Source organism: Suillus fuscotomentosus, assembly GCF_016647785.1.
Source record: "Suillus fuscotomentosus strain FC203 chromosome Unknown F5891scaffold_61, whole genome shotgun sequence".
In the NCBI taxonomy this organism is placed as follows: Eukaryota; Fungi; Basidiomycota; class Agaricomycetes; order Boletales; family Suillaceae; genus Suillus; species Suillus fuscotomentosus.
In genome coordinates this window covers 230,232-252,391 of record NW_024539573.1, presented here as the reverse complement: position 1 = coordinate 252,391, position 22,160 = coordinate 230,232, and the positions used below count along the sequence as shown (strand labels likewise).

The 22,160-nt window shown below is 44.9% G+C and overlaps 3 protein-coding genes across 3 annotated transcripts; all 3 read left to right on the top strand.

Moving 5' to 3' along the window:
* Positions 1 to 12,599: 12,599 nt before the first annotated feature.
* F5891DRAFT_983910 (uncharacterized protein) lies at positions 12,600 to 14,069 on the top strand (the record flags this gene model as incomplete). Its single annotated transcript, XM_041377381.1, has 5 exons — positions 12,600 to 12,701; positions 12,807 to 13,054; positions 13,508 to 13,538; positions 13,646 to 13,680; positions 14,012 to 14,069. The coding sequence occupies 5 exons, from the start codon at positions 12,600 to 12,602 to the stop codon at positions 14,067 to 14,069; spliced, it is 474 nt and encodes a 157-aa protein (XP_041221479.1).
* Positions 14,070 to 14,413: 344 nt separating this feature from the next.
* On the top strand, positions 14,414 to 16,274 carry F5891DRAFT_983909 (uncharacterized protein; the record flags this gene model as incomplete). Its single annotated transcript, XM_041377380.1, has 5 exons — positions 14,414 to 14,891; positions 14,942 to 14,997; positions 15,046 to 15,324; positions 15,354 to 15,809; positions 15,858 to 16,274. 5 exons carry the CDS (start codon positions 14,414 to 14,416, stop codon positions 16,272 to 16,274), a joined length of 1,686 nt encoding a protein of 561 aa, XP_041221478.1.
* Positions 16,275 to 19,686: 3,412 nt separating this feature from the next.
* F5891DRAFT_892970 (uncharacterized protein) lies at positions 19,687 to 19,930 on the top strand (the record flags this gene model as incomplete). Its single annotated transcript, XM_041373322.1, has 2 exons — positions 19,687 to 19,771; positions 19,821 to 19,930. Coding segments are annotated over 2 exons (195 nt in total), but the record flags the coding sequence as incomplete, so codon positions are not given.
* Between the last annotated feature and the right edge of the window lie 2,230 nt (positions 19,931 to 22,160).

Below are 22,160 nucleotides of genomic sequence, written 5' to 3'. Positions count from 1 at the left end.
TTTCTACTATACTCTGCTAAGTAGTAAGTGACTGGTAGGAAAAGTAAGTTAAGGTGAAAAGTAAGTCAGTAATAGTATGTACTGCTGGCGCTTATATAGCGCGCCTAAGCGCGGTCATGCGGAGCCAAAGCGCTACCGAGTAGGTATGTAAGGATATATATGGGTGAGAGTCCATGATAAAAATAAAGGTGGAACACTATGCTAATACAGGAAATGGAAATATACATACTAGGGAGCTTGGTGGACAGTGGATGGCTGGCGCTATAGGGCACTCAAGCGCAGGAACACGCGCGCATACATCGTGAAGCGCGGGAATGGCGCGTGCATGGCGCGCGTTGCGCGGGAAAGCTGCGCCTCATATAGGAATTGCTGTGGACAGTACACAGAGTGGTGCTGCGAGTTGGTGCTGTATACTCCCTTAGTGGAAACTGCCATATCACGCCATGAGAGGCATGATTCTCTACATTGGAACTTGGGAAAATTTGGGGAGATCAATACAATTTGATTTACAATCAAGTTGATTGACAAACACATTGACTTACCTATGTTTGCAATATATTTTTGTTTAGACAGACCGAGTTCCGGACCCCCAAACCCCCAAACCCGAGACTACCGGGTTTGAATGAAACATTTTTGAAAGATGTCTCATATCAAATGTTAAGTCCTGAGTTTCAAATTTCGGGTTTCAGGACTCTGGGTTTCAGGACTCGGCACTCCCGAAACCTGGAAGTTGAAACTTGGGACTTGACATTTGATATGAGACATCTTTCAAAAATGTTTCATTCAACCTTTCATATATTCATACACATTTTACCAACCCCCGAACCCCGGAATTGTGGACTGCCAGGTCTCGTGTTTCAGGGTTCGGAGGTCCAGAACTCGGAACTCAGTATGTGTAAACAAAAATATATTTCAAACATGGGTAAGTCAATGTGTTTGTCAATCAACTCAATTGTAAATCAAATTTTATTGATCTCTCCAAATCTCCCCAAGTTCCGAGTGCCAGGACCCCGAAACCCGAGACTGCCGGGTCTCAGGGTTCGGGGGTCTGGAACTCGGTATGTAGAACAAAAAAATATTTTAAACATAGGTAAATCAATGTGTTTGTCAATCAACTTAATTGTAAATCAAATTTTATTGATCTCCCCAAATTTCCCGAGTTCCGAGTTCCAGGACCCCCGAACCCCGAACCCTGAGACCCGGCAGTCCACAATTTCGGGGTTCAGGGGTTGGTAAAATGTGTATGGATATATGAAAGGTTGATTGAAACATTTCTGAAAGATGTCTCATATCAAATGTCAAGTCCCGAGTTTTGATTTCCGGGTTTCAGGACTCCGGGTTTCAGGACTCAGTACTCTTGAAACCCGGAAATCAAAACTTGGGACTTGACATTTGATATGAGACATCTTTTAAAAATGTTTAAACCAACCCTTCATCTATCCATACACATTTTATCAACCCCCGAACCCCGAAATTGTGGACTGCCGGGTTTCGGGGTTCGGGGGTCCGGGTGTCCCAGAACTCGGAACTCGGAATTTGGTATGTAAGACAACACAAATATCTTTCAGGGTTCAGGGGTTAGTGAAATGTTTATAGATATACGTAGGTTAATTCAAACATGTCTGAAGAATTTCGTTCATCTCAAATGTCAAGTCCTGAGTTCTGGACTTCGGGACTCGGCACCCGGCACCCGGCAGTCAGGGTTGGGGGTTCGGCACTGAAAATTTGACATTCGGGTGTTCAGTTTTTGGATGATATCTAAATCAACAACTTTGAGTTCTGCCAAAGCGTGAAACTTGAAACCCAGTGTGCAACATGTTGATTTTTCATTTATATCACACAAATCATCGAGTTCCGAGTGCCGAGGGCTGAGAACCGAACCCCGAGACCCGAAAATATGTACACAACATGTCCATTTTTCACTCACTGCACAAATCACCGAGTTTCGAGTGCCAAAGCGTGAAACTTGAAACCCAGTGTGCAACATGTCCATTTTGCATGTACATTACACAATTCATTAAGTTCCGAGTGCCGAGTGCCGAGACCCGAACCCTGAGACCTGAAAATATGTATGCAACATTTTCATTTTTCACTTGTTGCACAAATCACCGAGTTTCAAGTGCCGAAACCTGAAACTCGAAACCCGGTGTGCAACATGTTCATTGTTCATTTACATTACACAGATCATTGAGTGCCAAGGGCCAAATCCTAAAACCCGAAGCCCAAAAACATGTATGCCACATGCCCATCTACTCATTGCACAAATCACCAAGTGTCAAGTGCCGAAACCCGATGTAGAGACTCATGCCTCTCATGGCGTGACATGGCAGTTTCCACCAAGGAGTGCATAGCACGAACTTGTAGCGTCACTCTGTGCGCTACCCACAGCTATCCCTATATGAGGCGCAGCTTTCCCGCGCTTCACGATGTATACGCGCGCGCGCGTTCCCGCGCTTGAGCACCCTATAGCACCAGCCATCCAGAAGCATCCATCCACTGTCCACCAAGCCCTCTAGTGCGTATATTTCTATTTCTCTCATTGCATATTGTTCCACCTTTATTTTTATCATGAATTCTCACTCATATATATCTTTACATACCTACTCAGTAGCACTTCGGCTCCGCATTACAGCGCTTAGGCACGCTATATAAGCGCCAGCAGTACATACTACTCGACTTTCCAATTTTTACCACTTACCTTACCTTACTTTACTTTCCACCCACTATCTGCCTAGAAGAAAATAGTAGAAATCCATTTTGTCTATACTTCACATCTCTTTTCTCTTATCTTACATCATATTATCACTTAAGTCTAACCTCTCTATTGTTTCCGCACGCGCGCGCACTTTCCTGCGCTTCACGCTAATACGTGCGCGTGTTCCCATGCCTTCGTGCCTTGCGTGCACCTGCGCTTTCTCGCGCTTCACTTCAGCGCATATCTCTAGATCTTCGCTGCACTCACTTCTTCTTTAGGGTCGAACGCACTTGTCTCCTCAGGTAACGCAGACTAGGCAACGCACAACCTTACAACATTTTTTAGATACAGTTAGGAGCTTCATTTGTTCCTCTCTGTATTGTTGTTTCTACACCGAAACTTGGTACTTCAAATGGACATGGATTCTATATTTGTATGTATTATCCATTGGTGTAGGGTTGAAATAACTTGGGAATTGTATTTGTCAGTGCTCGGTACTCGGTAGTTGGTAGTTGGTAGTTGGTGGTTGGTAGTCAATATAGGCAAATGATAATGAAAAATGAAAGTTGTTATTATGCTTAACTTCCTTACCGAAGGTTGTAGTCCGAGTCTAGGGGAGTGTATTGGTAGTCTTTTCTTGTCCATCAGTTATCATTTAACCGAGATATAAGCTAAAGAAATCTGAAACATCAGTGATAATGAAAAATGAAAGTTATTATTATGTTTAAGTTCCTGAACAAAAGTTGTAGTCCAAGCCAAGGTGAGTGTATTGGTAGTTTTTTCTTGTCAATTGGTTATCTCGTTACTCGGTACTCGGTACAAGGGAATCAGTACTCGGTATTTGGTTCTGATACTCAATACCCGAGAATCAGTAGTTGGGTACTTGGTACTTGGTTCTGATACTTGGTACCCGAGAATCAGTAGTCAGGTACTTGGTACTTGGTTCTAATTCTCGGTACCTGGGAATCAATAGTTGGGTACTCCAGCCAATAGTCCCGAGTACTGATACTTGGTATTCGGTAGTCAGGTTTGGAACTTGGGTCTTGGTTTGGTTATCATTTGACTGAGATATTGGTAGGCAATATTGGCACTCGGAGCTCAAATACTGACTATCAAGTGTCGGGACTTGGTAATCGGTAGTTGAGACTTGGTGCTTAAATGGATATTGCATATATACATAAAAATACAAAATATGTTCCTATGTGTTCATTTCTAGGTGAATAGACTTTGGAATTATATCTCAATCATCTATTCAACAATAGAAACAATGTATCAGGAGCTCAGGACCATAGGGTAATCCTTTATTGTATAGTGTACCTCCCCCTCTTCTGGTGGTTCACCTGCTGGGGGTTTTTCCCTGTAAAGCTGGACCTCAAGGACTGTAGGGAGTCTATTCCTGAGCATATTCAGAGTAGATATATCATATAACCAGCCCAGGACACACAGGATCCTTCTCCAGGAACAAAGCATAGACAATTGCACTTGTGACATTTTTTCACAATTTTCAGTATCTTGCCCTTGCATCCATAATCCAACCTTTTAATATATAATGAGCATAGCTTATATTCTTGCTTCTTATGACCAAGATCAGCTCACAATATGCTGGAGTTTGTGAGCTAGTGTGTATACTTGCCATTTTGCCTGATAAGGGGCCCATGCCTTCAAAACATTGAATCTTCATAATCAGAAACCTGGGGTACATTTCAAATATCTTAAGTATCATAGACATAAATTTACAGACAAATCAACCAAGAATTGAGTACTGAGGAAGTGAAATGGGTAAGAAATTGAGTGTGGGAAACTTCCAAGACCCAAAGCATCGAAAATGGTTAGTTGAGCAGTGGTAGGACTTTAATGCTAGGTCAACTCATATTTCACTATATCCCTTCTACCCACCCCCTACCCTCAGGGCAGTAGGCAGTATGGGTTCCTTGGGTAGTTTACGATCTATCCTACATATTTGTAATGATATTTTTGGCCTGAATCATATATAAATGTGACTTTGTATAAAAGATGTCTATTGTCACTCTCCACACATATGTCATTTTGCCTATCATTACATCAATCCTTCATGAATATTTCTAAGCTTTTAATCTATTATAATGGATGTATATGGGTGTTATTCCAGGTCTCTGATCACATCACAGGCTTGTTATGTTGGATATCTTGACATAATGTGCAAGTCTCGCTATTAATATTCATTCTTTTATCTTTAGACTCACTTACTGCACACATGTATTTCATTTGTCATTATTGATGTTTTGGATTTCTTTAGCTTATATCTTGGTCACATGGTAACCAATGGACGAGAAAAGACTACAAATAAACTCACCTAGACTCGGACTACAACCTTCATTAAGCTGACTACTGATTCCCAGATACCGAGTATCAAAACCAAATACTGAGTACCAATTACCATGTACCGAGTACTGCGTAATGAGTAACAAGATAACCAATTGACAAGAAAAGACTACCACTACACTCACCTGGACTTGGACTACAACCTTTGGTAAGGAAGTTAAGCATAATAACAACTTTCATTTTTTCATTATTGCTGATGTTTTTCTGAATGACAAGGAAAGACTACCAAGTCACTCACCTTGACATGGACTACAACTGTCATTTTTCATTATCATTTGCCTATATTGACCACTGAGTCTCGAGTACCAACCACTGACCACTGATCACCGAGTGCCGAGTACCGAGTACCGATAGGGAATAGCGTGGGTGAACCCCGGGGTATGAGTAGCACTACCCCCACCCATACCCCATGATATACCCACACCCACGGGTATCAGGGAAAAACTACCAAGTCTTGAGTACCAACCACTGACCACCGATCGCCGAGTGCCGAGTACCAAGTACCAAGTACCGAGTACTGAGTCTCGAGTCTCGAGTCCCAAGTCCCGAGTCCTGAGTCCCAAGTCCTGAGTCCCAGGTACCAACCACTGACCACCGATCACTGAGTGCCGAGTCCCAAGTCCCAAGTCCCAAGTCCCAAGTCCCAAGTACTGAAAAATACAATTCCCAGGTTAGTTGAGCCCTACACCAATGGATAATACATACAAATACAATTTGTGTCCATTTGAAGTACCGGGTTTCAGGTTTTGACACTCGACACTTGGTGATTTGTGAAATGAGTGAAAAATGGACATGTTGTGTACATGATTTTGGGTTTCGGGCTTTGGGTCTCAGCCCTCAGCACTCAGAACTCGATGATTTGAGTAATGTAAATGAAAAATCAACATGTTGCATGCTGGGTTTTGAGTTTCGGGTTTCAGCACTCAAAACTCGGTGATTTGTACAGTGAGTGAAAAATGGACATGTTGTGCACATATTTTCGGGGTTCGGGGTTCGGGTTTCAGCCCTCGGAACTCGGAACTCGATGACTTGTGTAATATAATTGAACAATGGACATGTTGCACACCCAGTTTTGAGTTTTGAGTTTCAGCACTTGAAACTCGGTGATTTGTGCAACAAGTGAAAAATGGAAATGTTGCATACATATTTTCGGGTCTCGGGGTTCGGGTCTCGGCCCTTGGCACTCAGAACTTGATGATTTGTGTAATGAAAATGAAAAATCAACATGTTGCATGCCAGGTTTCGAGTTTTGGGTTTCAGCACTCAAAACTCGGTGATTTGTGCAATGAGTGAAAAATGGACATGTTGTGTACATATTTTCGGGTCTCGGGGTTCGGGTTTCGGCCCTCAGCCCTCGGAACTCGGAACTCAATGACTTGTGTAATATAATTGAACAATGGACATGTTGCATGCTGGGTTTCGAGTTTTGGGTTTCGGCACTTGAAACTCAGTGATTTGTGCAACAAGTAAAAAATGGACATGTTGCGCACATATTTTTGGCGTTCGGGGTTCGGGTCTCGGACCTCGGCACTCGTAACTCAATGATTTGTGTGATGTAAATGAAAAATTTACATGTTGCACGCTGGGTTTCAAGTTTTGGGTTTTGGCACTCAAAACTCGGTGATTTGTGCAATGAGTGAAAAATGGACATGTTGTGTACATATTTTCGGGTCTCGGGGTTCGGGTTTCGGCCCTCAGAGCTCGGAACTCGATGATCTGTGTAATATAAATGAAAAATCAACATGTTGCATGCTGGGTTTCGAGTTTTGGGTTTTGGCACTTGAAACTCAGTGATTTGTGCAACAAGTAAAAAATGGACATGTTGTGCACATATTTTCGGGGTTCGGGGTTCGGGTCTCGGACCTCGGCACTTGTAACTCAATGATTTGTGTGATGTAAATGAAAAATCAACATGTTGCACACCAGGTTTCCAGTTTCACGCTTTGGCACTTGAAACTCAGTGATTTGTGCAGTGAGTAAAAAATGGACATGTTGTGTACATATTTTCGGGTCTCTGGCCTCGGGTTTCAGCACTCGGAACTCGGAACTCAATGATCTGTGTAATGTACATGAACAATGAACATGTTGCACACCTGGTTTTGAGTTTCAGGTTTCGGCACTTGAAACTCAGTGATTTGTGCAACAAGTGAAAAATGGAAATGTTGCATACATATTTTTGGGTCTCGGGCTTTGGGTTTCGGCACTTGGCACTTGGTTATTTGTGTGATATAAATGAAAAATCAACATGTCGCACACTGGGTCCCACCCACCTCCATCGGGAATAATTTGCCTCCCAGCCCATCCGTCATAGTCGAGGATATTTTTATCATGGGCCCATGGTCCGCTGGCCCGTATCATACGGGATATTATGCATGTCCGTTCCCTCATATTATATGGAGATAGGTCACTGTAATATGTGAGACACGCTGATAGCAACAATAGTCGTCGAGTACAACAGGAGAGCCATGAAGACGAAGAAGAACGGCTCTTCGAGCGAAGATGCAGCCTATAACACTAATTTGGGTCAGCGTAACAGGAGGATAAAGGGAAACTGTCACAGTTGTGGCAAGTATGGACACATGGCGAGGGATTGTTGAAGTGCCAGAGGTTCAGGAGCAGGAGGCAAGAGCAAGTCTGACACGAAAGCGAAAGACAGGAAACCCGAAATGGCGGCTAGCACCAAGGACAAAGGGAAGGACGATGACAAACCTGAAGGTGTCTGGTTAGCACACGAATCAAGCCAATCAGAAGAGAAAATGACATTTACCTTTGCCACACTCACAGACTCGAGCCAAAAACAAATTGCTCGAATCGAATTGTTCGACTCGGGCGCTTCACACCACATGTCGTCGTACCGGCACCTGTTCCAAGACTTTGTTAGTATTGCGCCAAAACCAATAACGACGGCCGATAGACATACATTTGAAGCGACCGGAAAGGGAAACATAGTAATTTTCCTACCAAACGGGCAGTCAAAGACACTCTGTAGAGACTCGTGCATCTCATGGTCTGATATGGCGCTTTACACTAGGAAGTACATAGCACGAACTTGTAGTGTCACTCTGTGCACTACCCACAGCTATCTCTATATGACGCGCAGCTTTCCCGCGCAACGCGCGCCATGCGCGCACCATTCCCGTGCTTCGCGATGTATACGCATGCGCGCCCTATAGTGCCAGCCATCCAGATGCATCCATCCACTGTCCACCAAGCTCCCTAGTGTGTATATTTCCATTTCCTTTATTACCATAGTGTTCCACCTTTATTTTTATCATGGACTCTCACCCATATATATCCTTACATACCTACTCGGTAGCGCTTTGGCTCCGCATGACCGCGCTTAGGTGCGCTATATAAGCGCCAGCAGTACATACTATTACTAACTTACTTTTTCACCCATCTTTACTTACCTACTTAATACCTAGAAAGTCGCAGTAGAAACCTATTCATTAGCACATCACATCTCACATCTCTTATCTTGTTTTATATCATCACTTAAGCATAGTCTCTCATTTCTGCATACGCGCGTGCGCTTTCCCGCGCTTCGCGCTAATACGCGCGCGTGTTCCCGCGCCTTGCGCGCACTTGCACTTTCTCGTGCTTCACTTCTGCGCATACCTCTAGATCTTCGCTGCACCTGCTTCCCCTTTAGGGTCGAATGCACTTGTCCTTTCAAGTATAGCACACTAGGCAACGCACGACCTTACAACTTTTTTAGATACAATTAGGAGCATCTTTTGTTCTTAGCAGTATTGTTGTTTCTACAACGCATACTGCTGAAGGACGTTCTGTACTCACCTCAAATGGGCCTGACCTTGGTGTCAATTAGTTGCCTCGCATCTGCAGGATATCCTGCGTTGTTCCGCGAAAGTTCCTGCAAGATCTTCAATGAGAATAAGAAGCTGATGGGGGAAATATCAGTCAATAAAGGGCTGTATTGCATTAGAAGCCCCAAAGGACTGTTTGCCGGCGCAACAAGTCCAAAGGAGACCCTTACCATGCAGGAAATTCACGCGCGCCTAGGTCACATGGCGCCAAGTACTATCGCACAGATGATACGTGATGGCGTAGTCACCGGAATAAACCTTGACACGGCCGAAAAGACAATGGACAGCTATGAGTCCCGCAAGTACGCGAAAGCGACTCAGAAACCAATTGGCAAAGTCCGTGACCCTCCGTGCTGTGAATGATTTGGCGATGAAGTGCATACAGATCTGTGGGGACCATCCCCAGTAAGAACACCTGGACAAAAGGAGTATTTTGCATCATTCACAGATGACCATACCAGATTCACTCACCTGTACCTACTACGAATGAAGGATGAAATGTTCAGCGCGTACCAGAAGTATGAAGCTTGGGCGAACATGCAGTTCAACACCAAGATCAAACACCTTCGCTCAGATCGTGGTGGGGAGTACACTGGAGAGGTGTTTACTTGTCATTTGCACAGCAAAGGAACAGAACGAAAGCTCACCATTCACGACACGCCAGAACACAACGGAGTCGCGGAGCGACTCAATCACACCATTATCGAAAGAACGCATGCGCTGCTGCATGCCAGTGGGTTGCTGAAGTTCCTGTGGGGGGAAGCCATCATGCACGTCACCTGGTTGAAGAACCAGACACCAACATGTGCACTAGACAATAAAACACCCTATGAGTTGTTATTCGAAAAGAAACCTAACCTTGAAAACTTACTGGTTTGGGGCTGCAATGTCAAGGTCCACTCGACGAATGGCTCGAAGCTTGATATGCGAGCGATTGACGGAAGATGGGTGGGGTTTGACCACGATAGCAATGGCCACCGGGTCTACTTGCCAGAGTCACAACGAGTCGCGGTAGAAAGGAGTGTGGTGTTTAATATGGCGGAGGTGGAGATGCCCATAGGACAAGGAAGAGAACCGGCACACCATGCGGTACGAATCGATGATGGCAGTTCAACACTCACCGGCCAAGGACTACTTCAAAACCCCCCTCCAGACCATCTAGGTCAACACTTTGAACCACCTGCCCCACCACATCGATCTGGAAGGGTAAGGATAGAGTCAGCTTATATCAAGAGTCTGCATGATGGCACAGGCACCACAGACGGCAGGAGTACTGACTTACCTTGTGGGATGCAGCCTGTGGGGGAGTCCAGTAACCTGGCTGTTGAGCTAGGAATGGTGGGGGAGTATGGTGAGATGGACAAGGACGACAAAGAAATCTTTGTGATGGTTGCAGGAGTAGCGGCAGTAGAAGGGACCAATCCCACAATGGTCAAGGAAGCCAGTGCACGGACCGATTGGCCTAAATGGGAAGGTACAATCAACAAGGAGTTAAACACGCTGGAAGAAGCATGTACCTGGACCGTTGTTGAACGGCCAGACAACGTCAACGTTGTAGGCTGCAAGTGGGTCTTCAGGATCAAGAGGAACGCTGATGGAGAGGTTGAGAAGTATAAAGCGAGATTAGTGGCAAAAGGGTACTCACAGGTGTATGGACTCGACTACTACGACACCTACGCACTGGTGGTGCGTCTAGCCTCCCTTCGCACAGTACTTGCAGTTGCGGCCAGGAGAGATTGGGACATAGACATTTTCAATTTCCACAGCGCATTCCTAGACGGGAAATTAGATGCTGATGATGTAATATACATGGAACTCCCACCTGGACTCAACGTCAACAACAAGTACAAACATCCCATCGCTCGCCTTCATGTCGCCCTCTATGGTTTGAAACAAGGCACCCTCAAGTGGTATCAAGAACTCTGCCGGCTGTTGTTTGGATTAGGGATGAGAAGAGCAGAGTCAGATTGGGGAGTGTTTTTCAAACACATAGGTGTGGATATTCTCGTTCTTGCGTCTCACGTTGATGACTGTACTCTCACCAGCAGCAACAGCAACCTCATCACCAAGTTCAAGTCTGACATTGCCGCTCGCTTCAAGCTCACAGATCTTGGCCCCATCGCATCCTTGCTCAGCATGAAGGTCACGCGCGACAGAGTCGCACGGACCATTTCCTTCTTGCATGAAAGCTACATCGAGTCCATCCTAGCTAAGTACAACTTCTCAGATGCCAAACCTTCCTCCATCCCAATGGATCCTAACACACCACTCACCCAATCGCAATCTCCCAAGACTCCTACCGAGTCAACGCTCATAAAGCACATCCCATATCGCGAGGCCGTCGGCTCGCTCATGCACCTCGCTGTCAGCACCCGGCCAGACATAGTGTTTGCCATCTCAACCATCGCCCAATATGGCGCCAATCCTGGCATGGCCCACTGGGAGGCCATCAAGAAGATCTTTAGGTACCTCGCAGGTACGAAAAAGATGGTGCTCACCTTTGGTCAAGGCAAACTCGGCCTTGAAGGCTACACAGACGCTGATGGCGCCTCGCAGGACCATAGACATGCCATCTCTGGCTACGTGTTCTTGCTGGATGGTGGAGCCGTGTCCTGGAGCTCGAAGAAGCAGGAGCTGGTGACACTTTCTACGACAGAGGCCGAGTACATTGCTGCCACGCATGCGGCAAAGGAAGCCATCTGGCTCCGGTGCCTTATCTCAGAAGTATTTCGCCCACTCACGCAGCCAACAACCCTCTACTGTGACAATCAGTCCGCTATTGCACTCGCAAACTCTGGCGCATTTCACGTGCGCACCAAGCACATAGATATTAGGTACCATTTTATTCATTTTTCAATTGACAAAGGTTCTATTTTACTAGAGTACACTGCCCTACAGACAATATGATTGTGGACACTCTTACCAAACCCCTTCCTAGCCTCAAGGCTAAACACTTCACTACTGCTCTTGGACTCCGCTCGGTTTGAGGGGGAGTGTCGCATATTCTAACCTCACTATGCCTCTTTCATACGTACATCACATACATAAGCTACCTACTATTTTCATTCGCGCTCGATGGTACTTCCTCAGTGACTTACATCAGTCTACTGAGGTCAGTACATTCTATTTAGCTAGTACATACATATCTAACTGATCCTGTAGCTCGTGTACTTGCTGCAGGTATATATCCAATAGAGTGACTTACATCAGTCTACTGAGCTCGTGTACTCGCTGCAGGTATATATCCAATAGAGCGACTTACATCAGTCTACTGAGCTCGTGTACTCGCTGCACTTGTTTATCTTTAGTTCCCATCCTGACAGTTGCTGCAATCCTCAAATAAAACTCTACTCACAAAACCATTGACATATACAATTTCTCGTACAACTTCTAATTTGCTTAGAAATAAATCTAATGTTTTCCTTATGTAACATACTCAGTGAAGCAGCCAAGTGGTTACTTTAGCAGACATGAATAGAGCATAGGGGATAGGAGATCCAGATGTATTTGGGAATCCCAAATAAGGGTTTTTAAAGCTCCGAGAATAGTCCAACTGATGTTCACGTGGTGGACTGAAACATCACTGAACTCGCTACTACATCACGGAACTCTCTACATCGCGGAACTCTCTACATCACCGTAATGCAAACCGAGTCACTGTAATGTTGGTACTGTAGTAGCACTATTCACCATCAAGATCTATACAATATTGCCATATGGCATCAAAAACCTCGTTCAGATCAGGGTTCTTTGACACCGTGACCGTGACATCTGGCAATACTGCAGCTACTGTGGCTGACGCAGGAGATAGCAATGGTGTGGGTACTAGAGGAGCTGCTGATGGCAGAGGAGGCGACTGAGCAGGAGGAGAGACTGAGCAGGAGGAGGAGACTGAGCAGGAGGAGACTGAGCAGGAGGAGTAGACTGAGCAGGAGGAAGAGACCGAGCAGGAGGAAGAGACCGAGCAGGACGAGAAGGAGCAAACGGAAGGGGCGCAAGAGGAGGGGGCAGTGGTGACGGCAACCTGGACAGAGAACCCATTGTTGGAAGTGCTAAGTTCGATGGAGAATGGATGGATGGCTGCTGGTGCAAATCTGGCGGGACCTGGTAATAGCAGAATGATGCGCTATCCGATGCAGCCCAGGCGGCCATCGTGTAACTCTGCCTCGCAGTGCGTTGCGCTTTAGTATTCTTGGGTTCGTACATCTTAATGTCGAGACCCTTGCCGTTGTTGCAGCTGCTGCTTTCTAGTTACACAAGTCGTGATCATCAATGATGACTTTGAGTTGGATATAAGGAGGAAAATGTACTACGTATTGGAGGCATGTCTAAGTGCCGCACCATCCTGACGATGTACTCAGCACAAACGAAAACAGCAGCACTCAAAGGCAGTTTGAGTGCAGCTATTATTTTAATGTCGCGAGTATTTAAAACTCACCTTCACGGTGGCGATAGCATCACTGGCAAGATTACATATTGTAATGCATGCCCGCACCTCAAGGTCCTATGTTATGTCACAGTGCCAATTTAATTTTAATGAGCGTGTCTGGAGCTTCCCAGTGCTCTCTGATATGATGTCCGAGCCAGCCACTGAATCAAAATTTTATTGTCGCCTACCAAATAGACCCTCGGCTCGAGCCTCGAACAGCAGAAATGTAAGTCCCTGATAATAATCAGATAGTTCAAGGTTGCGAGACCCCGAATCTCTGGCAATCCTTCGGTTCTTCAAGTTAACTTGAAATCCTTCACCATGATCGAATAGGACCGTACAGGGCTAGCAGACCTTATAATCCTAGGGTTCGTTATTCAATTTGAATGAACTCATGTTCACGAAATTGTGGGCTTGAGGGTGCAGCAGCCAAGTTGCTTTTCCAACACTCCCGCCGAATCTTGGAAGTTTGCACATGGGAAAAATTATTATAATTCAATATTTAATTGATCTGCAGAGTGCAAAAAGGGAAAATCTGGATCTACATCCGTTCCACTGGAAGAGTGTCTGGCGTAGGGCGTAGTAGCGAAGCTCCGAGTCACCCTGTGAAGACATTACTAACGATATTCATATATCAAGATAGATCCCTCATGGTCGCAATATACTCACCTAGCTGTAATGATTTCCCATAATATCCAGACATGCACTCAGGCTAGGACATCACGGTGGATGGTGTAGTGCACGTTTCTTCGGATAAAATTTCTAGTAGAATTGTATTGAAAATAAAACCAAACAACAATTATACTGGCTCACCTTCATGTTCTTGTTGCCGAGATGATATCAGATACTCAGGCTCGGAAAGGACAAGTCTGAGAGTCGACTCCATGCAGCACCTGAGAATGAACAAGAGTCCATATGCAAGTCCACATAAAGCCCTTCAAGTTCTGATATTCTACCATCAAGTCCATGTTAATCACGGATGATGGTAGGACTGGAACAACAACTGCTGGCCCACCGTGACCGGGTACTAAGTTTGAGTTGAGATTCCTGGCCAACTGGAAATCAGCACTTGCCAATACCGGCCATGTCCCGAGGGCCGATATGATTACGATCATTTGTAATTATGTCTTCACGGGGCTTCTTGCCACCTGTGACAAAGACAACCGCACTCAGCATCCAACACTCATGCCTGCCACCATAGTAGCTCGCTCTGATCTTAAGCATGATTGCAGTTCTTTCAATCCAAATTTCCCTAGCCATTACAAGCGCTATGAAACTAGAAGTTTCACTAATGCACAGGTGACACGCAGTACCGGCAATGCTGCCAGCAGCCTGAGAACCCCCAGCGAAAATCAATACAAGCCAAAGCACCTGAAACATGGGCCAGTTTCCCCAGGATTGCTGCTGGGAAACAGAACTACAGAACCCCGGTCCATCAAAACATGCCTGCCTGTGGAGCAGGAGATACAAGATAACAAATCAGTTGATTGTGAAGAGGGTACAAACAATGTTGCCACTACCGCAATGTTGTATGATCATGATATCCAGAAGTCCTACCACTCTGAACGCTTTACTCCAAGTATGTTCAGTGGGGAGTCAATGTTTTATTGTATTCTTATTTGGTTGAAGATGTACAAAATGTTTTGAAGTATTTAACTGGACTGGCTCCGGTAAATACCTACATGGTATGTTCTTTATCAGCGAGTCAACAATATGCTTACCAAATATCACAGGAATTCCATGGTGTGAACCTGCGAGAATTCAAAATAATAGAACACGAGGTGGAAGAAACGGGCTGCATATCGACAAAGCCCAGGTCGAGTTTATCAAACTATTTCTGTTTTGGTAATGCTAAACTGAGCGCTTCAAGGCTCGCTTATGACTATAACAAACATCTTCTTACCATCAATATGCCTACAGTCCTGCATGAAGCTTTTCACGATGATCTGAAGGATTCGTTCACATCCGCTATCAAGGATCTTCCTTACAATCGCAAGATCATTTGTCCTCAAGTCCATATGAACTACAAACTCCGCTCAAGAGCAAATCGGTCACGCCAGATATGGTCATCTCGCTAACCGCCATGCAGGGGCCCATGCAAAAACTGCTCATTCCCTACATAGGAGAAATGGCATTGATAGAGCAATGGGATCATGTATTCAAGAAAATGGAATCGATGATCGTTGCACGCCCAGAGATCATCTTGGCTATGATTGTATTGGTACGTGAAGCCAAACGCTACACCTCCCCTCAAGAAGATTCCATCGCGACGGATACGTTACACAACCATTGCAATGACGAAGAGAAGCCCAACCCCTTGTCTCTCGAAGAATTTATCACTCAACGTTCAACACTACAGAACTTCGAGGAACCCGTACAAGTCAGTGACCACACATGGTGTCACGTCGAGTCTGTGGAGTATTTTGTTTGGATTAAAGGAGATAAGGATAGGGCGATTGACATGCATAACGGCAAGCCAGAGGACAGAGCATACAGTGTGAGTTCTATTGTGGGTACTCTCGTCTATATAACCAAGTTCTTACAGGTCTTAATGCCCGAGCTGCACATGGACGACGTCACAAAGATATTCGACCGAGGAATGTCGCAGATGAGAGACCTCTTCCTCTCATTCCAGAAAGACCTTGACTTTAAGTCTGCTGTCGATCATTCCTCTCTTGCGAATTTCATCATCCCGCTGTTCCCTATTGACTGGCACCTTGGCTCTCTGGGAGTCCTGACTGCAGCGGACCTCACTGCATACACACGCTATGTCAACTGGCATGATGTGTGTTTCAGAGGCGCCAAGCGCACGCGTGATTCGGATTCGTCTTACAAGCCTTCGGAATCGGAGCACGATGGCAGTAGCTCCGAGTCTGGGGAAGCTCATTCATCGAAGCCTAGTGCACGCACCCCCAAAGTCCCCCCCCCATCTTACGTTCAGAACCTTCACAGTTGGTCGTAGTAACTCCAACTCTACACCCATGGCGCCTGTCGCCAGTAGCTCGACGGCTCCCACCGCGACGAGCCAGCCTGAATCCTTGAAGGTGAAATCCAAGTCCAAGTCCAAGGGTCATCGCAGCAGGGGTCCCAACAAGCATCCGAGAACTTAGCACACCTCGGGGATTACATGTAAGGGAAACGTTCAAGATGATGTTCATTATGTTGATTCCGCCTTTTGTTTTAGCTTTTTGCTTTTTGCTTTTTGTTTTTGCTTTTTGCTTTTTGTTTTTGCTTTTTGCTTGTCGTTTTCCATGTATCGTCTTTCGATTCACGCATTTCACTTACCAATTCCTGGCATTCTGTGCGAGCTACAGTACAGGTAGATAGTATAATCCTGACATTTTTACTAGCACTACTACCTCGTGCACCTGCAGAGCATGTCACACACTATGGTTTGTTATGAAGTACCTCTGATAGGATACAAGTAATCCCGAATCACCACTTACCAGTAGCCTAGAGTCATAACGGATGAATTAATAGCCATCCGAGTCAAATCCGAGTCTACGCTCAGCAAGGAACTACTCACGTGACGACAGCTGTTTGGTAACTTTAAATGTCCGTGATATGTACTGGTACCATCGTGACTTCAGTACCAACAACTCACCTCATGCACGCGAGCCAGTGCAGGCGCCTCTTTCAAGTCGTCTCGCTTCATTTGTGGTTGACGAGTGTCTCGTCCATCTCTACTAGTATACGTTGAACAAGGATATCGCCGATTATCTGACCATGACAGAGCTTTCTGGTATCCGAGTCAGTCACGGTTTAACGGTGAGTATGCAAATTTATTGTTTTTTATTTTATTTCTAAGAGCGCTGACCTGCACCAAACTGGTTCGGTGCATGGATGACTAATGCTCTCCCATGAGCCTAATACCCTAGAAATCACTACGAAACCATTTCCCTCTATTCTAAAGCCAGAATGCAGCTCAGACAAATATTTCATTTCATCTTTTCAATGGAACTCAGACAGGCTGAATATTTTTGTATATTTAATTCTGCGATGAATTTTGCTTAGTCATCCTCAACAATGACTCAGGCTGAATCCCACACATGCCAGGTGACTGTGAAAAATAGTTCTCGCATGGGTTACCCTGGGAAAACTTCCTCAAAACCCTAAATACTTGCCTCGCGTCATTTTCTCATTCAACAAAGTGACATCAGAACAGAACACCAATGATCATGAATATTTCTCTTGCAGTGCACAATCAGCCTGTCACATGACCCTTCAGTCACATGATGCTAAATCACATGATCTTAAGTCAGGTGACTTTTGATCCAAATCAAGTGATGACAGAACACTCAGCCCAAGCATGCTGACTAATGCTGACTAATTATGGTCTCATTTGATGCAACATAAGCAACCCCTGCAAAATGATTTCTGGTACCACTGACTAAGCTCACCCCTCATAGATGGCGGGAAAACGTAGCACAGCCACCCTTTTTTTTGTATATAAGACCCAAATTTTTGCCCAAAGAAGAGAGCTTTTTAGCCCCACTTTCAGAATAAAATTGTGTGTGAAGTGTGATCATTGTCAACAACAGTGACCAGGGCTGTCAAGTACCTTCAGCAAAGTCATTGTAACCAGTAGTCAGCCAGCAACTTTCAGTAACCAGCAAGCCCCTAAGCTCATCAGCATCAGCATTCAGCAACACCCTTAGCTCATCATCACCAACGACAACCAAGACCTTGAGCTCACTGTGCTCAACGACCAACAGAACTTTTTTTTATTTTTTTCTTCTTTGATTTTCTAGTTTTCTTCTTTCTCTTTTTCTCTTTTCTCTCTCTTTCTTTCTTTGTTTTTGTTTTTGTTTTTGTTTTTGTTTTTGTTTTTGTTTTTGTTTTTGTTTTTGTTTTTGTTTTTGTTTTTGTTTTTGTTTTTGTTTTTGTTTTTGTTTTTGTTTTTGTTTTTGTTTTTGTTTTTGTTTTTGTTTTTGTTTTTGTTTTTGTTTTTGTTTTTGTTTTTGTTTTTGTTTTTGTTTTTGTTTTTGTTTTTGTTTTTTCGCTCTTTCTCTCTTTTCTCTCTCTCTGTGATCCTCTCTCTTTCTTCTCTTTCAAGTTTCAGTGCTAAGCTTTCATTCATATTTTCAGAAGCTTTTGTGTTGTCTCTTTCGTCCATCTAGACTCCGAATAGTTTGGTGGGGAGACTTTAGGGATTGACAGTAACGCTTGACCTCACTCATCTGAGTAGTGATACTGAGCCAGGATCTTCCTTGTCTGCTAGACTTTAGTTGTTGAATAGGGGACTTGGTACTGAAACCAAGGACATCCGTTCCTGATTCTGTTTAATACTCATCGTGAGTTCCTTGGCAGCAGGTTCAACAGTGAGCTAAGAGTTCTACTGAGCATTGATTAGTCTTGACCTTTGATTCTACCTGTTTGTGCTGAGGGGGTTGATTGCTGTAATTCCACACAACTCTTTCGAGATACGATTGTTACAAGGCATTGTTGTTGAAGGAAGGTTTGAAGAGGTGTCTTTTTTTTCTTTGTTTCTTTTTGTCATCACCATACCGTTGGGTTGACTAGTTTTCTTTCGTCTTTCAATCACTGCCATACCGTTGGAGTGATTTCATTTCAGTTTCATTTTTGTTGGATTGACTGCATTGTTGCTGACCTTACAGAAGTACTGTGGTCTGACATAGCTTGGGAAGTGTAAACAGCCACCCACGAACGACCACGTTATCAGCCATTGGTATTTGTCTGAATCGCTGACCGTGGAGATATTTGTTTTATAGGTGTTTATCTATAGATCATCTATCTAAGAAGACAGCGCTTCTATAGATCTTCCTCATCAGCGCGTGCATGACTGATCTCGCGGCCAAATACCTCCATCCGCTATGTCAAGTGCGTTTTTTCGTCTCTGCCAAGGAATACTTCTCACAAGGCTACACGAGTTCAGCTTCTCCAGTATCTTTAGTGGTATGGGGGCTATTCCAATATGTCATACTGAGCACACAGGTAATCGGGTTGGGATTTCGCACATGAGCAATATTGCTACACCAATGGTCAGGTTTCAATATTCAATTACGGTCTGGCATTGATTTGAGTGGAACTCAGCTATGAAGATCTATCCTGAGGCCTCTTTCCTCAGCAGTATCAACCAATCAGACACACTCCAACTTCTCGGCCTCGCTTTCAAAATAACTGACCAAAACTTTCATTCACTTTCTATTCATTTATCCAGGGCCTTTTGAGTCCTCAACGCTCTTTTGCCTTTCCTTCCCGATTAACTCACTTCATCGTAAATCTCACTGGTTTCCGCAAAGCTGTCAAGAAGTATGAGAAGATTACACAGGTGCCTGCTCAAGCCGCTTATATGAAGGAGAGGGTAAGACTTTTCTGGTGCCTTTTGTAACATCTTCAAATTACGTTATGGTCAGGTTGAGCCCTCAGCTTTTGCTTCTGGCGCAATGGTCAGCTCAATGCTTAAAGAGATGGAAGAGCTGTTTGCCGCAAGATTCGGTACGTCGCTCAAAGCTCCTACCTTTTCTCTATCTACATGTTATCACAGAACGTGGTGACAAGAAGAAAGCGATCACTCATCTTCGTGTTGGTGTGACACAGAAATCCCATCATTTCAGTATGTTTCATACGGGCATGTGGCTTGGGCTATCTATACCAGCGATGGTTGCTGGTTTGATGACATGTACATTGTGTTTTCCTGATGCTGACGTCCACGGAGATTCTTATGCCACCTGCAGGTCTGCATCACAGTACCACTGTAGAGACTCATGCCTCTCATGGCGTGATATGGCAGTTTCCACTAAGGGAGTATACAGCACCAACCCGCAGCACCACTCTGTGTACTGTCCACAGCAATTCCTATATGAGGCGCAGCTTTCCCGCGCTTCGCGATGTATACGCGCACGCGCATTCCCGTGCTTGTGCGCCCTATAGCGCCAGCCATCCAGATGCATCCATCCACTGTCCACCAAGTTCCCTAGTGCGTATATTTCCATTTCCTTTATTAGCATAGTGTTCCACCTTTATTTTTATCATGGACTCTCACCCATATATATCCTTACATACCTACTCGGTAGCGCTTTGGCTCCGCATGACCGCGCTTAGGCGCGCTGTAGAGACTCGTGTGTCTCATGGTTTGATATGACAGCTTTACACTAGGGAGTATACAGCACCAACTCGCAGCATCACTCTGTGTACCATCCACAGTGATTCCTATATGACACGCAGCTTTCCCGCGCAACGCGCGCCATGCGCGCACCATTCCCGCGCTTCAAGATGTATACGCACGCGCGCGTTCCCGCGCTTGCGCGCCCTATAGCGCCAGCCATCCAGATGCATCCATCCACTGTCCACCAAGCTCCCTAGTGCGTATATTTCCATTTCCTTTATTAGCATAGTTCCACCTTTATTTTTATCATAGTTTCTCACTCATATATATTTTTACATACCTACTCGGTAGCGCTTCGGCTCCGCATGAGCGCGCTTAGGCGCGCTATATAAGCGCCAGCAGTACATACTATTATTTACCTTACTTTTCACCCAACTTTACCTAGTACTTACTACTTAGAAAGTCGCAGTAGAAATCTATTCATTAGCACAACACATCTCACATCCTTTATCTTGCTTATATCTTCACATAAGTTTAGTCTCTCTTATTTCCGCTTACACGCGCGCGCTTTCCCGCGCTTCGCGCTAATACGCGCGCGCGTTCCCGCGCCTTCGTACCTTGCGCGCACCTGCGCTTTCTCGCGCTTCGCTGAAGCGCGTACCTCTAGATCTCCGCTGCACCTGCTTCCCCTTTAGGGTCGAATGCACTTGCCATCTCAAGTATCGCAGACTAGGCAACGCACGACCTACAACTTTTTAGATACAGTCAGGAGCATTTCTTTGTTCCTCTCAGTATTGTTGTTTCTACAGCGCTATATAAGCGCCAGCAGTACATACTATTATGGACTTACTTTTTCACCCAACTTACTAGTTACCACCCACCATTTTACTTAGCAGAACATAGTAGAAGTCTATTTGTCTACACTTCACATCTCTCTTCTCTTATATTGCATCATATTATCACTTAAGTCTAACCTCTCTATTGTTTCCGCACGCACGCGCGCGTTCCCGCACCTTCGTGCCTTGCGCGCACCTGCGCTTTCTCACACCTCACTTCAGTGCATACCTCTAGATCTTCGCTGCACTCGCTTCCCTTTAGGGTCGAATGCGCTTGTCTCCTCAAGTAACGCAGACTAGGCAACGCACGACCTACAACATTTTATAGATACAGTTTGGAGCATCATTGTTCCTCTCTGTATTGTAGTTTCTACACCGCTACCTCATTATCTTCATGGAATATCATACTTTTTATCTACTCTATTTTTTTAATCCCTACATTACTTGCTTTGCTCATCGGATTGAATCTCGTCGTATGGGCCGGAGAAAGGATCAACTATGTGTTCATATTTGGTGCGCATAACTTGTCTTGTATATCTCCCTCATGCTGACCTTCCTTCAAAGAACTTGATGTGCAATCTCGACTTGACCATTGCGAGTATTTTGAGGTTTGATGCCTTGAAATTCTATGAAGTTCATTGATGTAATTCCACATTAGCTTCCCACTTTCCTATTGTGCGCGCTAGCACACTGCTTTATGCTTTCTTTCATTCAAGTCAGTCCTCCGCTCGTCTGGCTGCTTGTATGCCCTGCCCTTGTGTTTATCATCATTTTCAATCCCATTCCGGCAAGGTCACATCATCTGTGTCTACGATTCAAGCTAATATGTTTTTAAAAATGTATAGAACATCCTCTGGGGTCATTCGCGATGGTGGCTTATCAAGAGTGTTGCAAGACTAGGTGTTAGCGGTTTGTGGACCGTCGGAGTACGTTCATATCATGT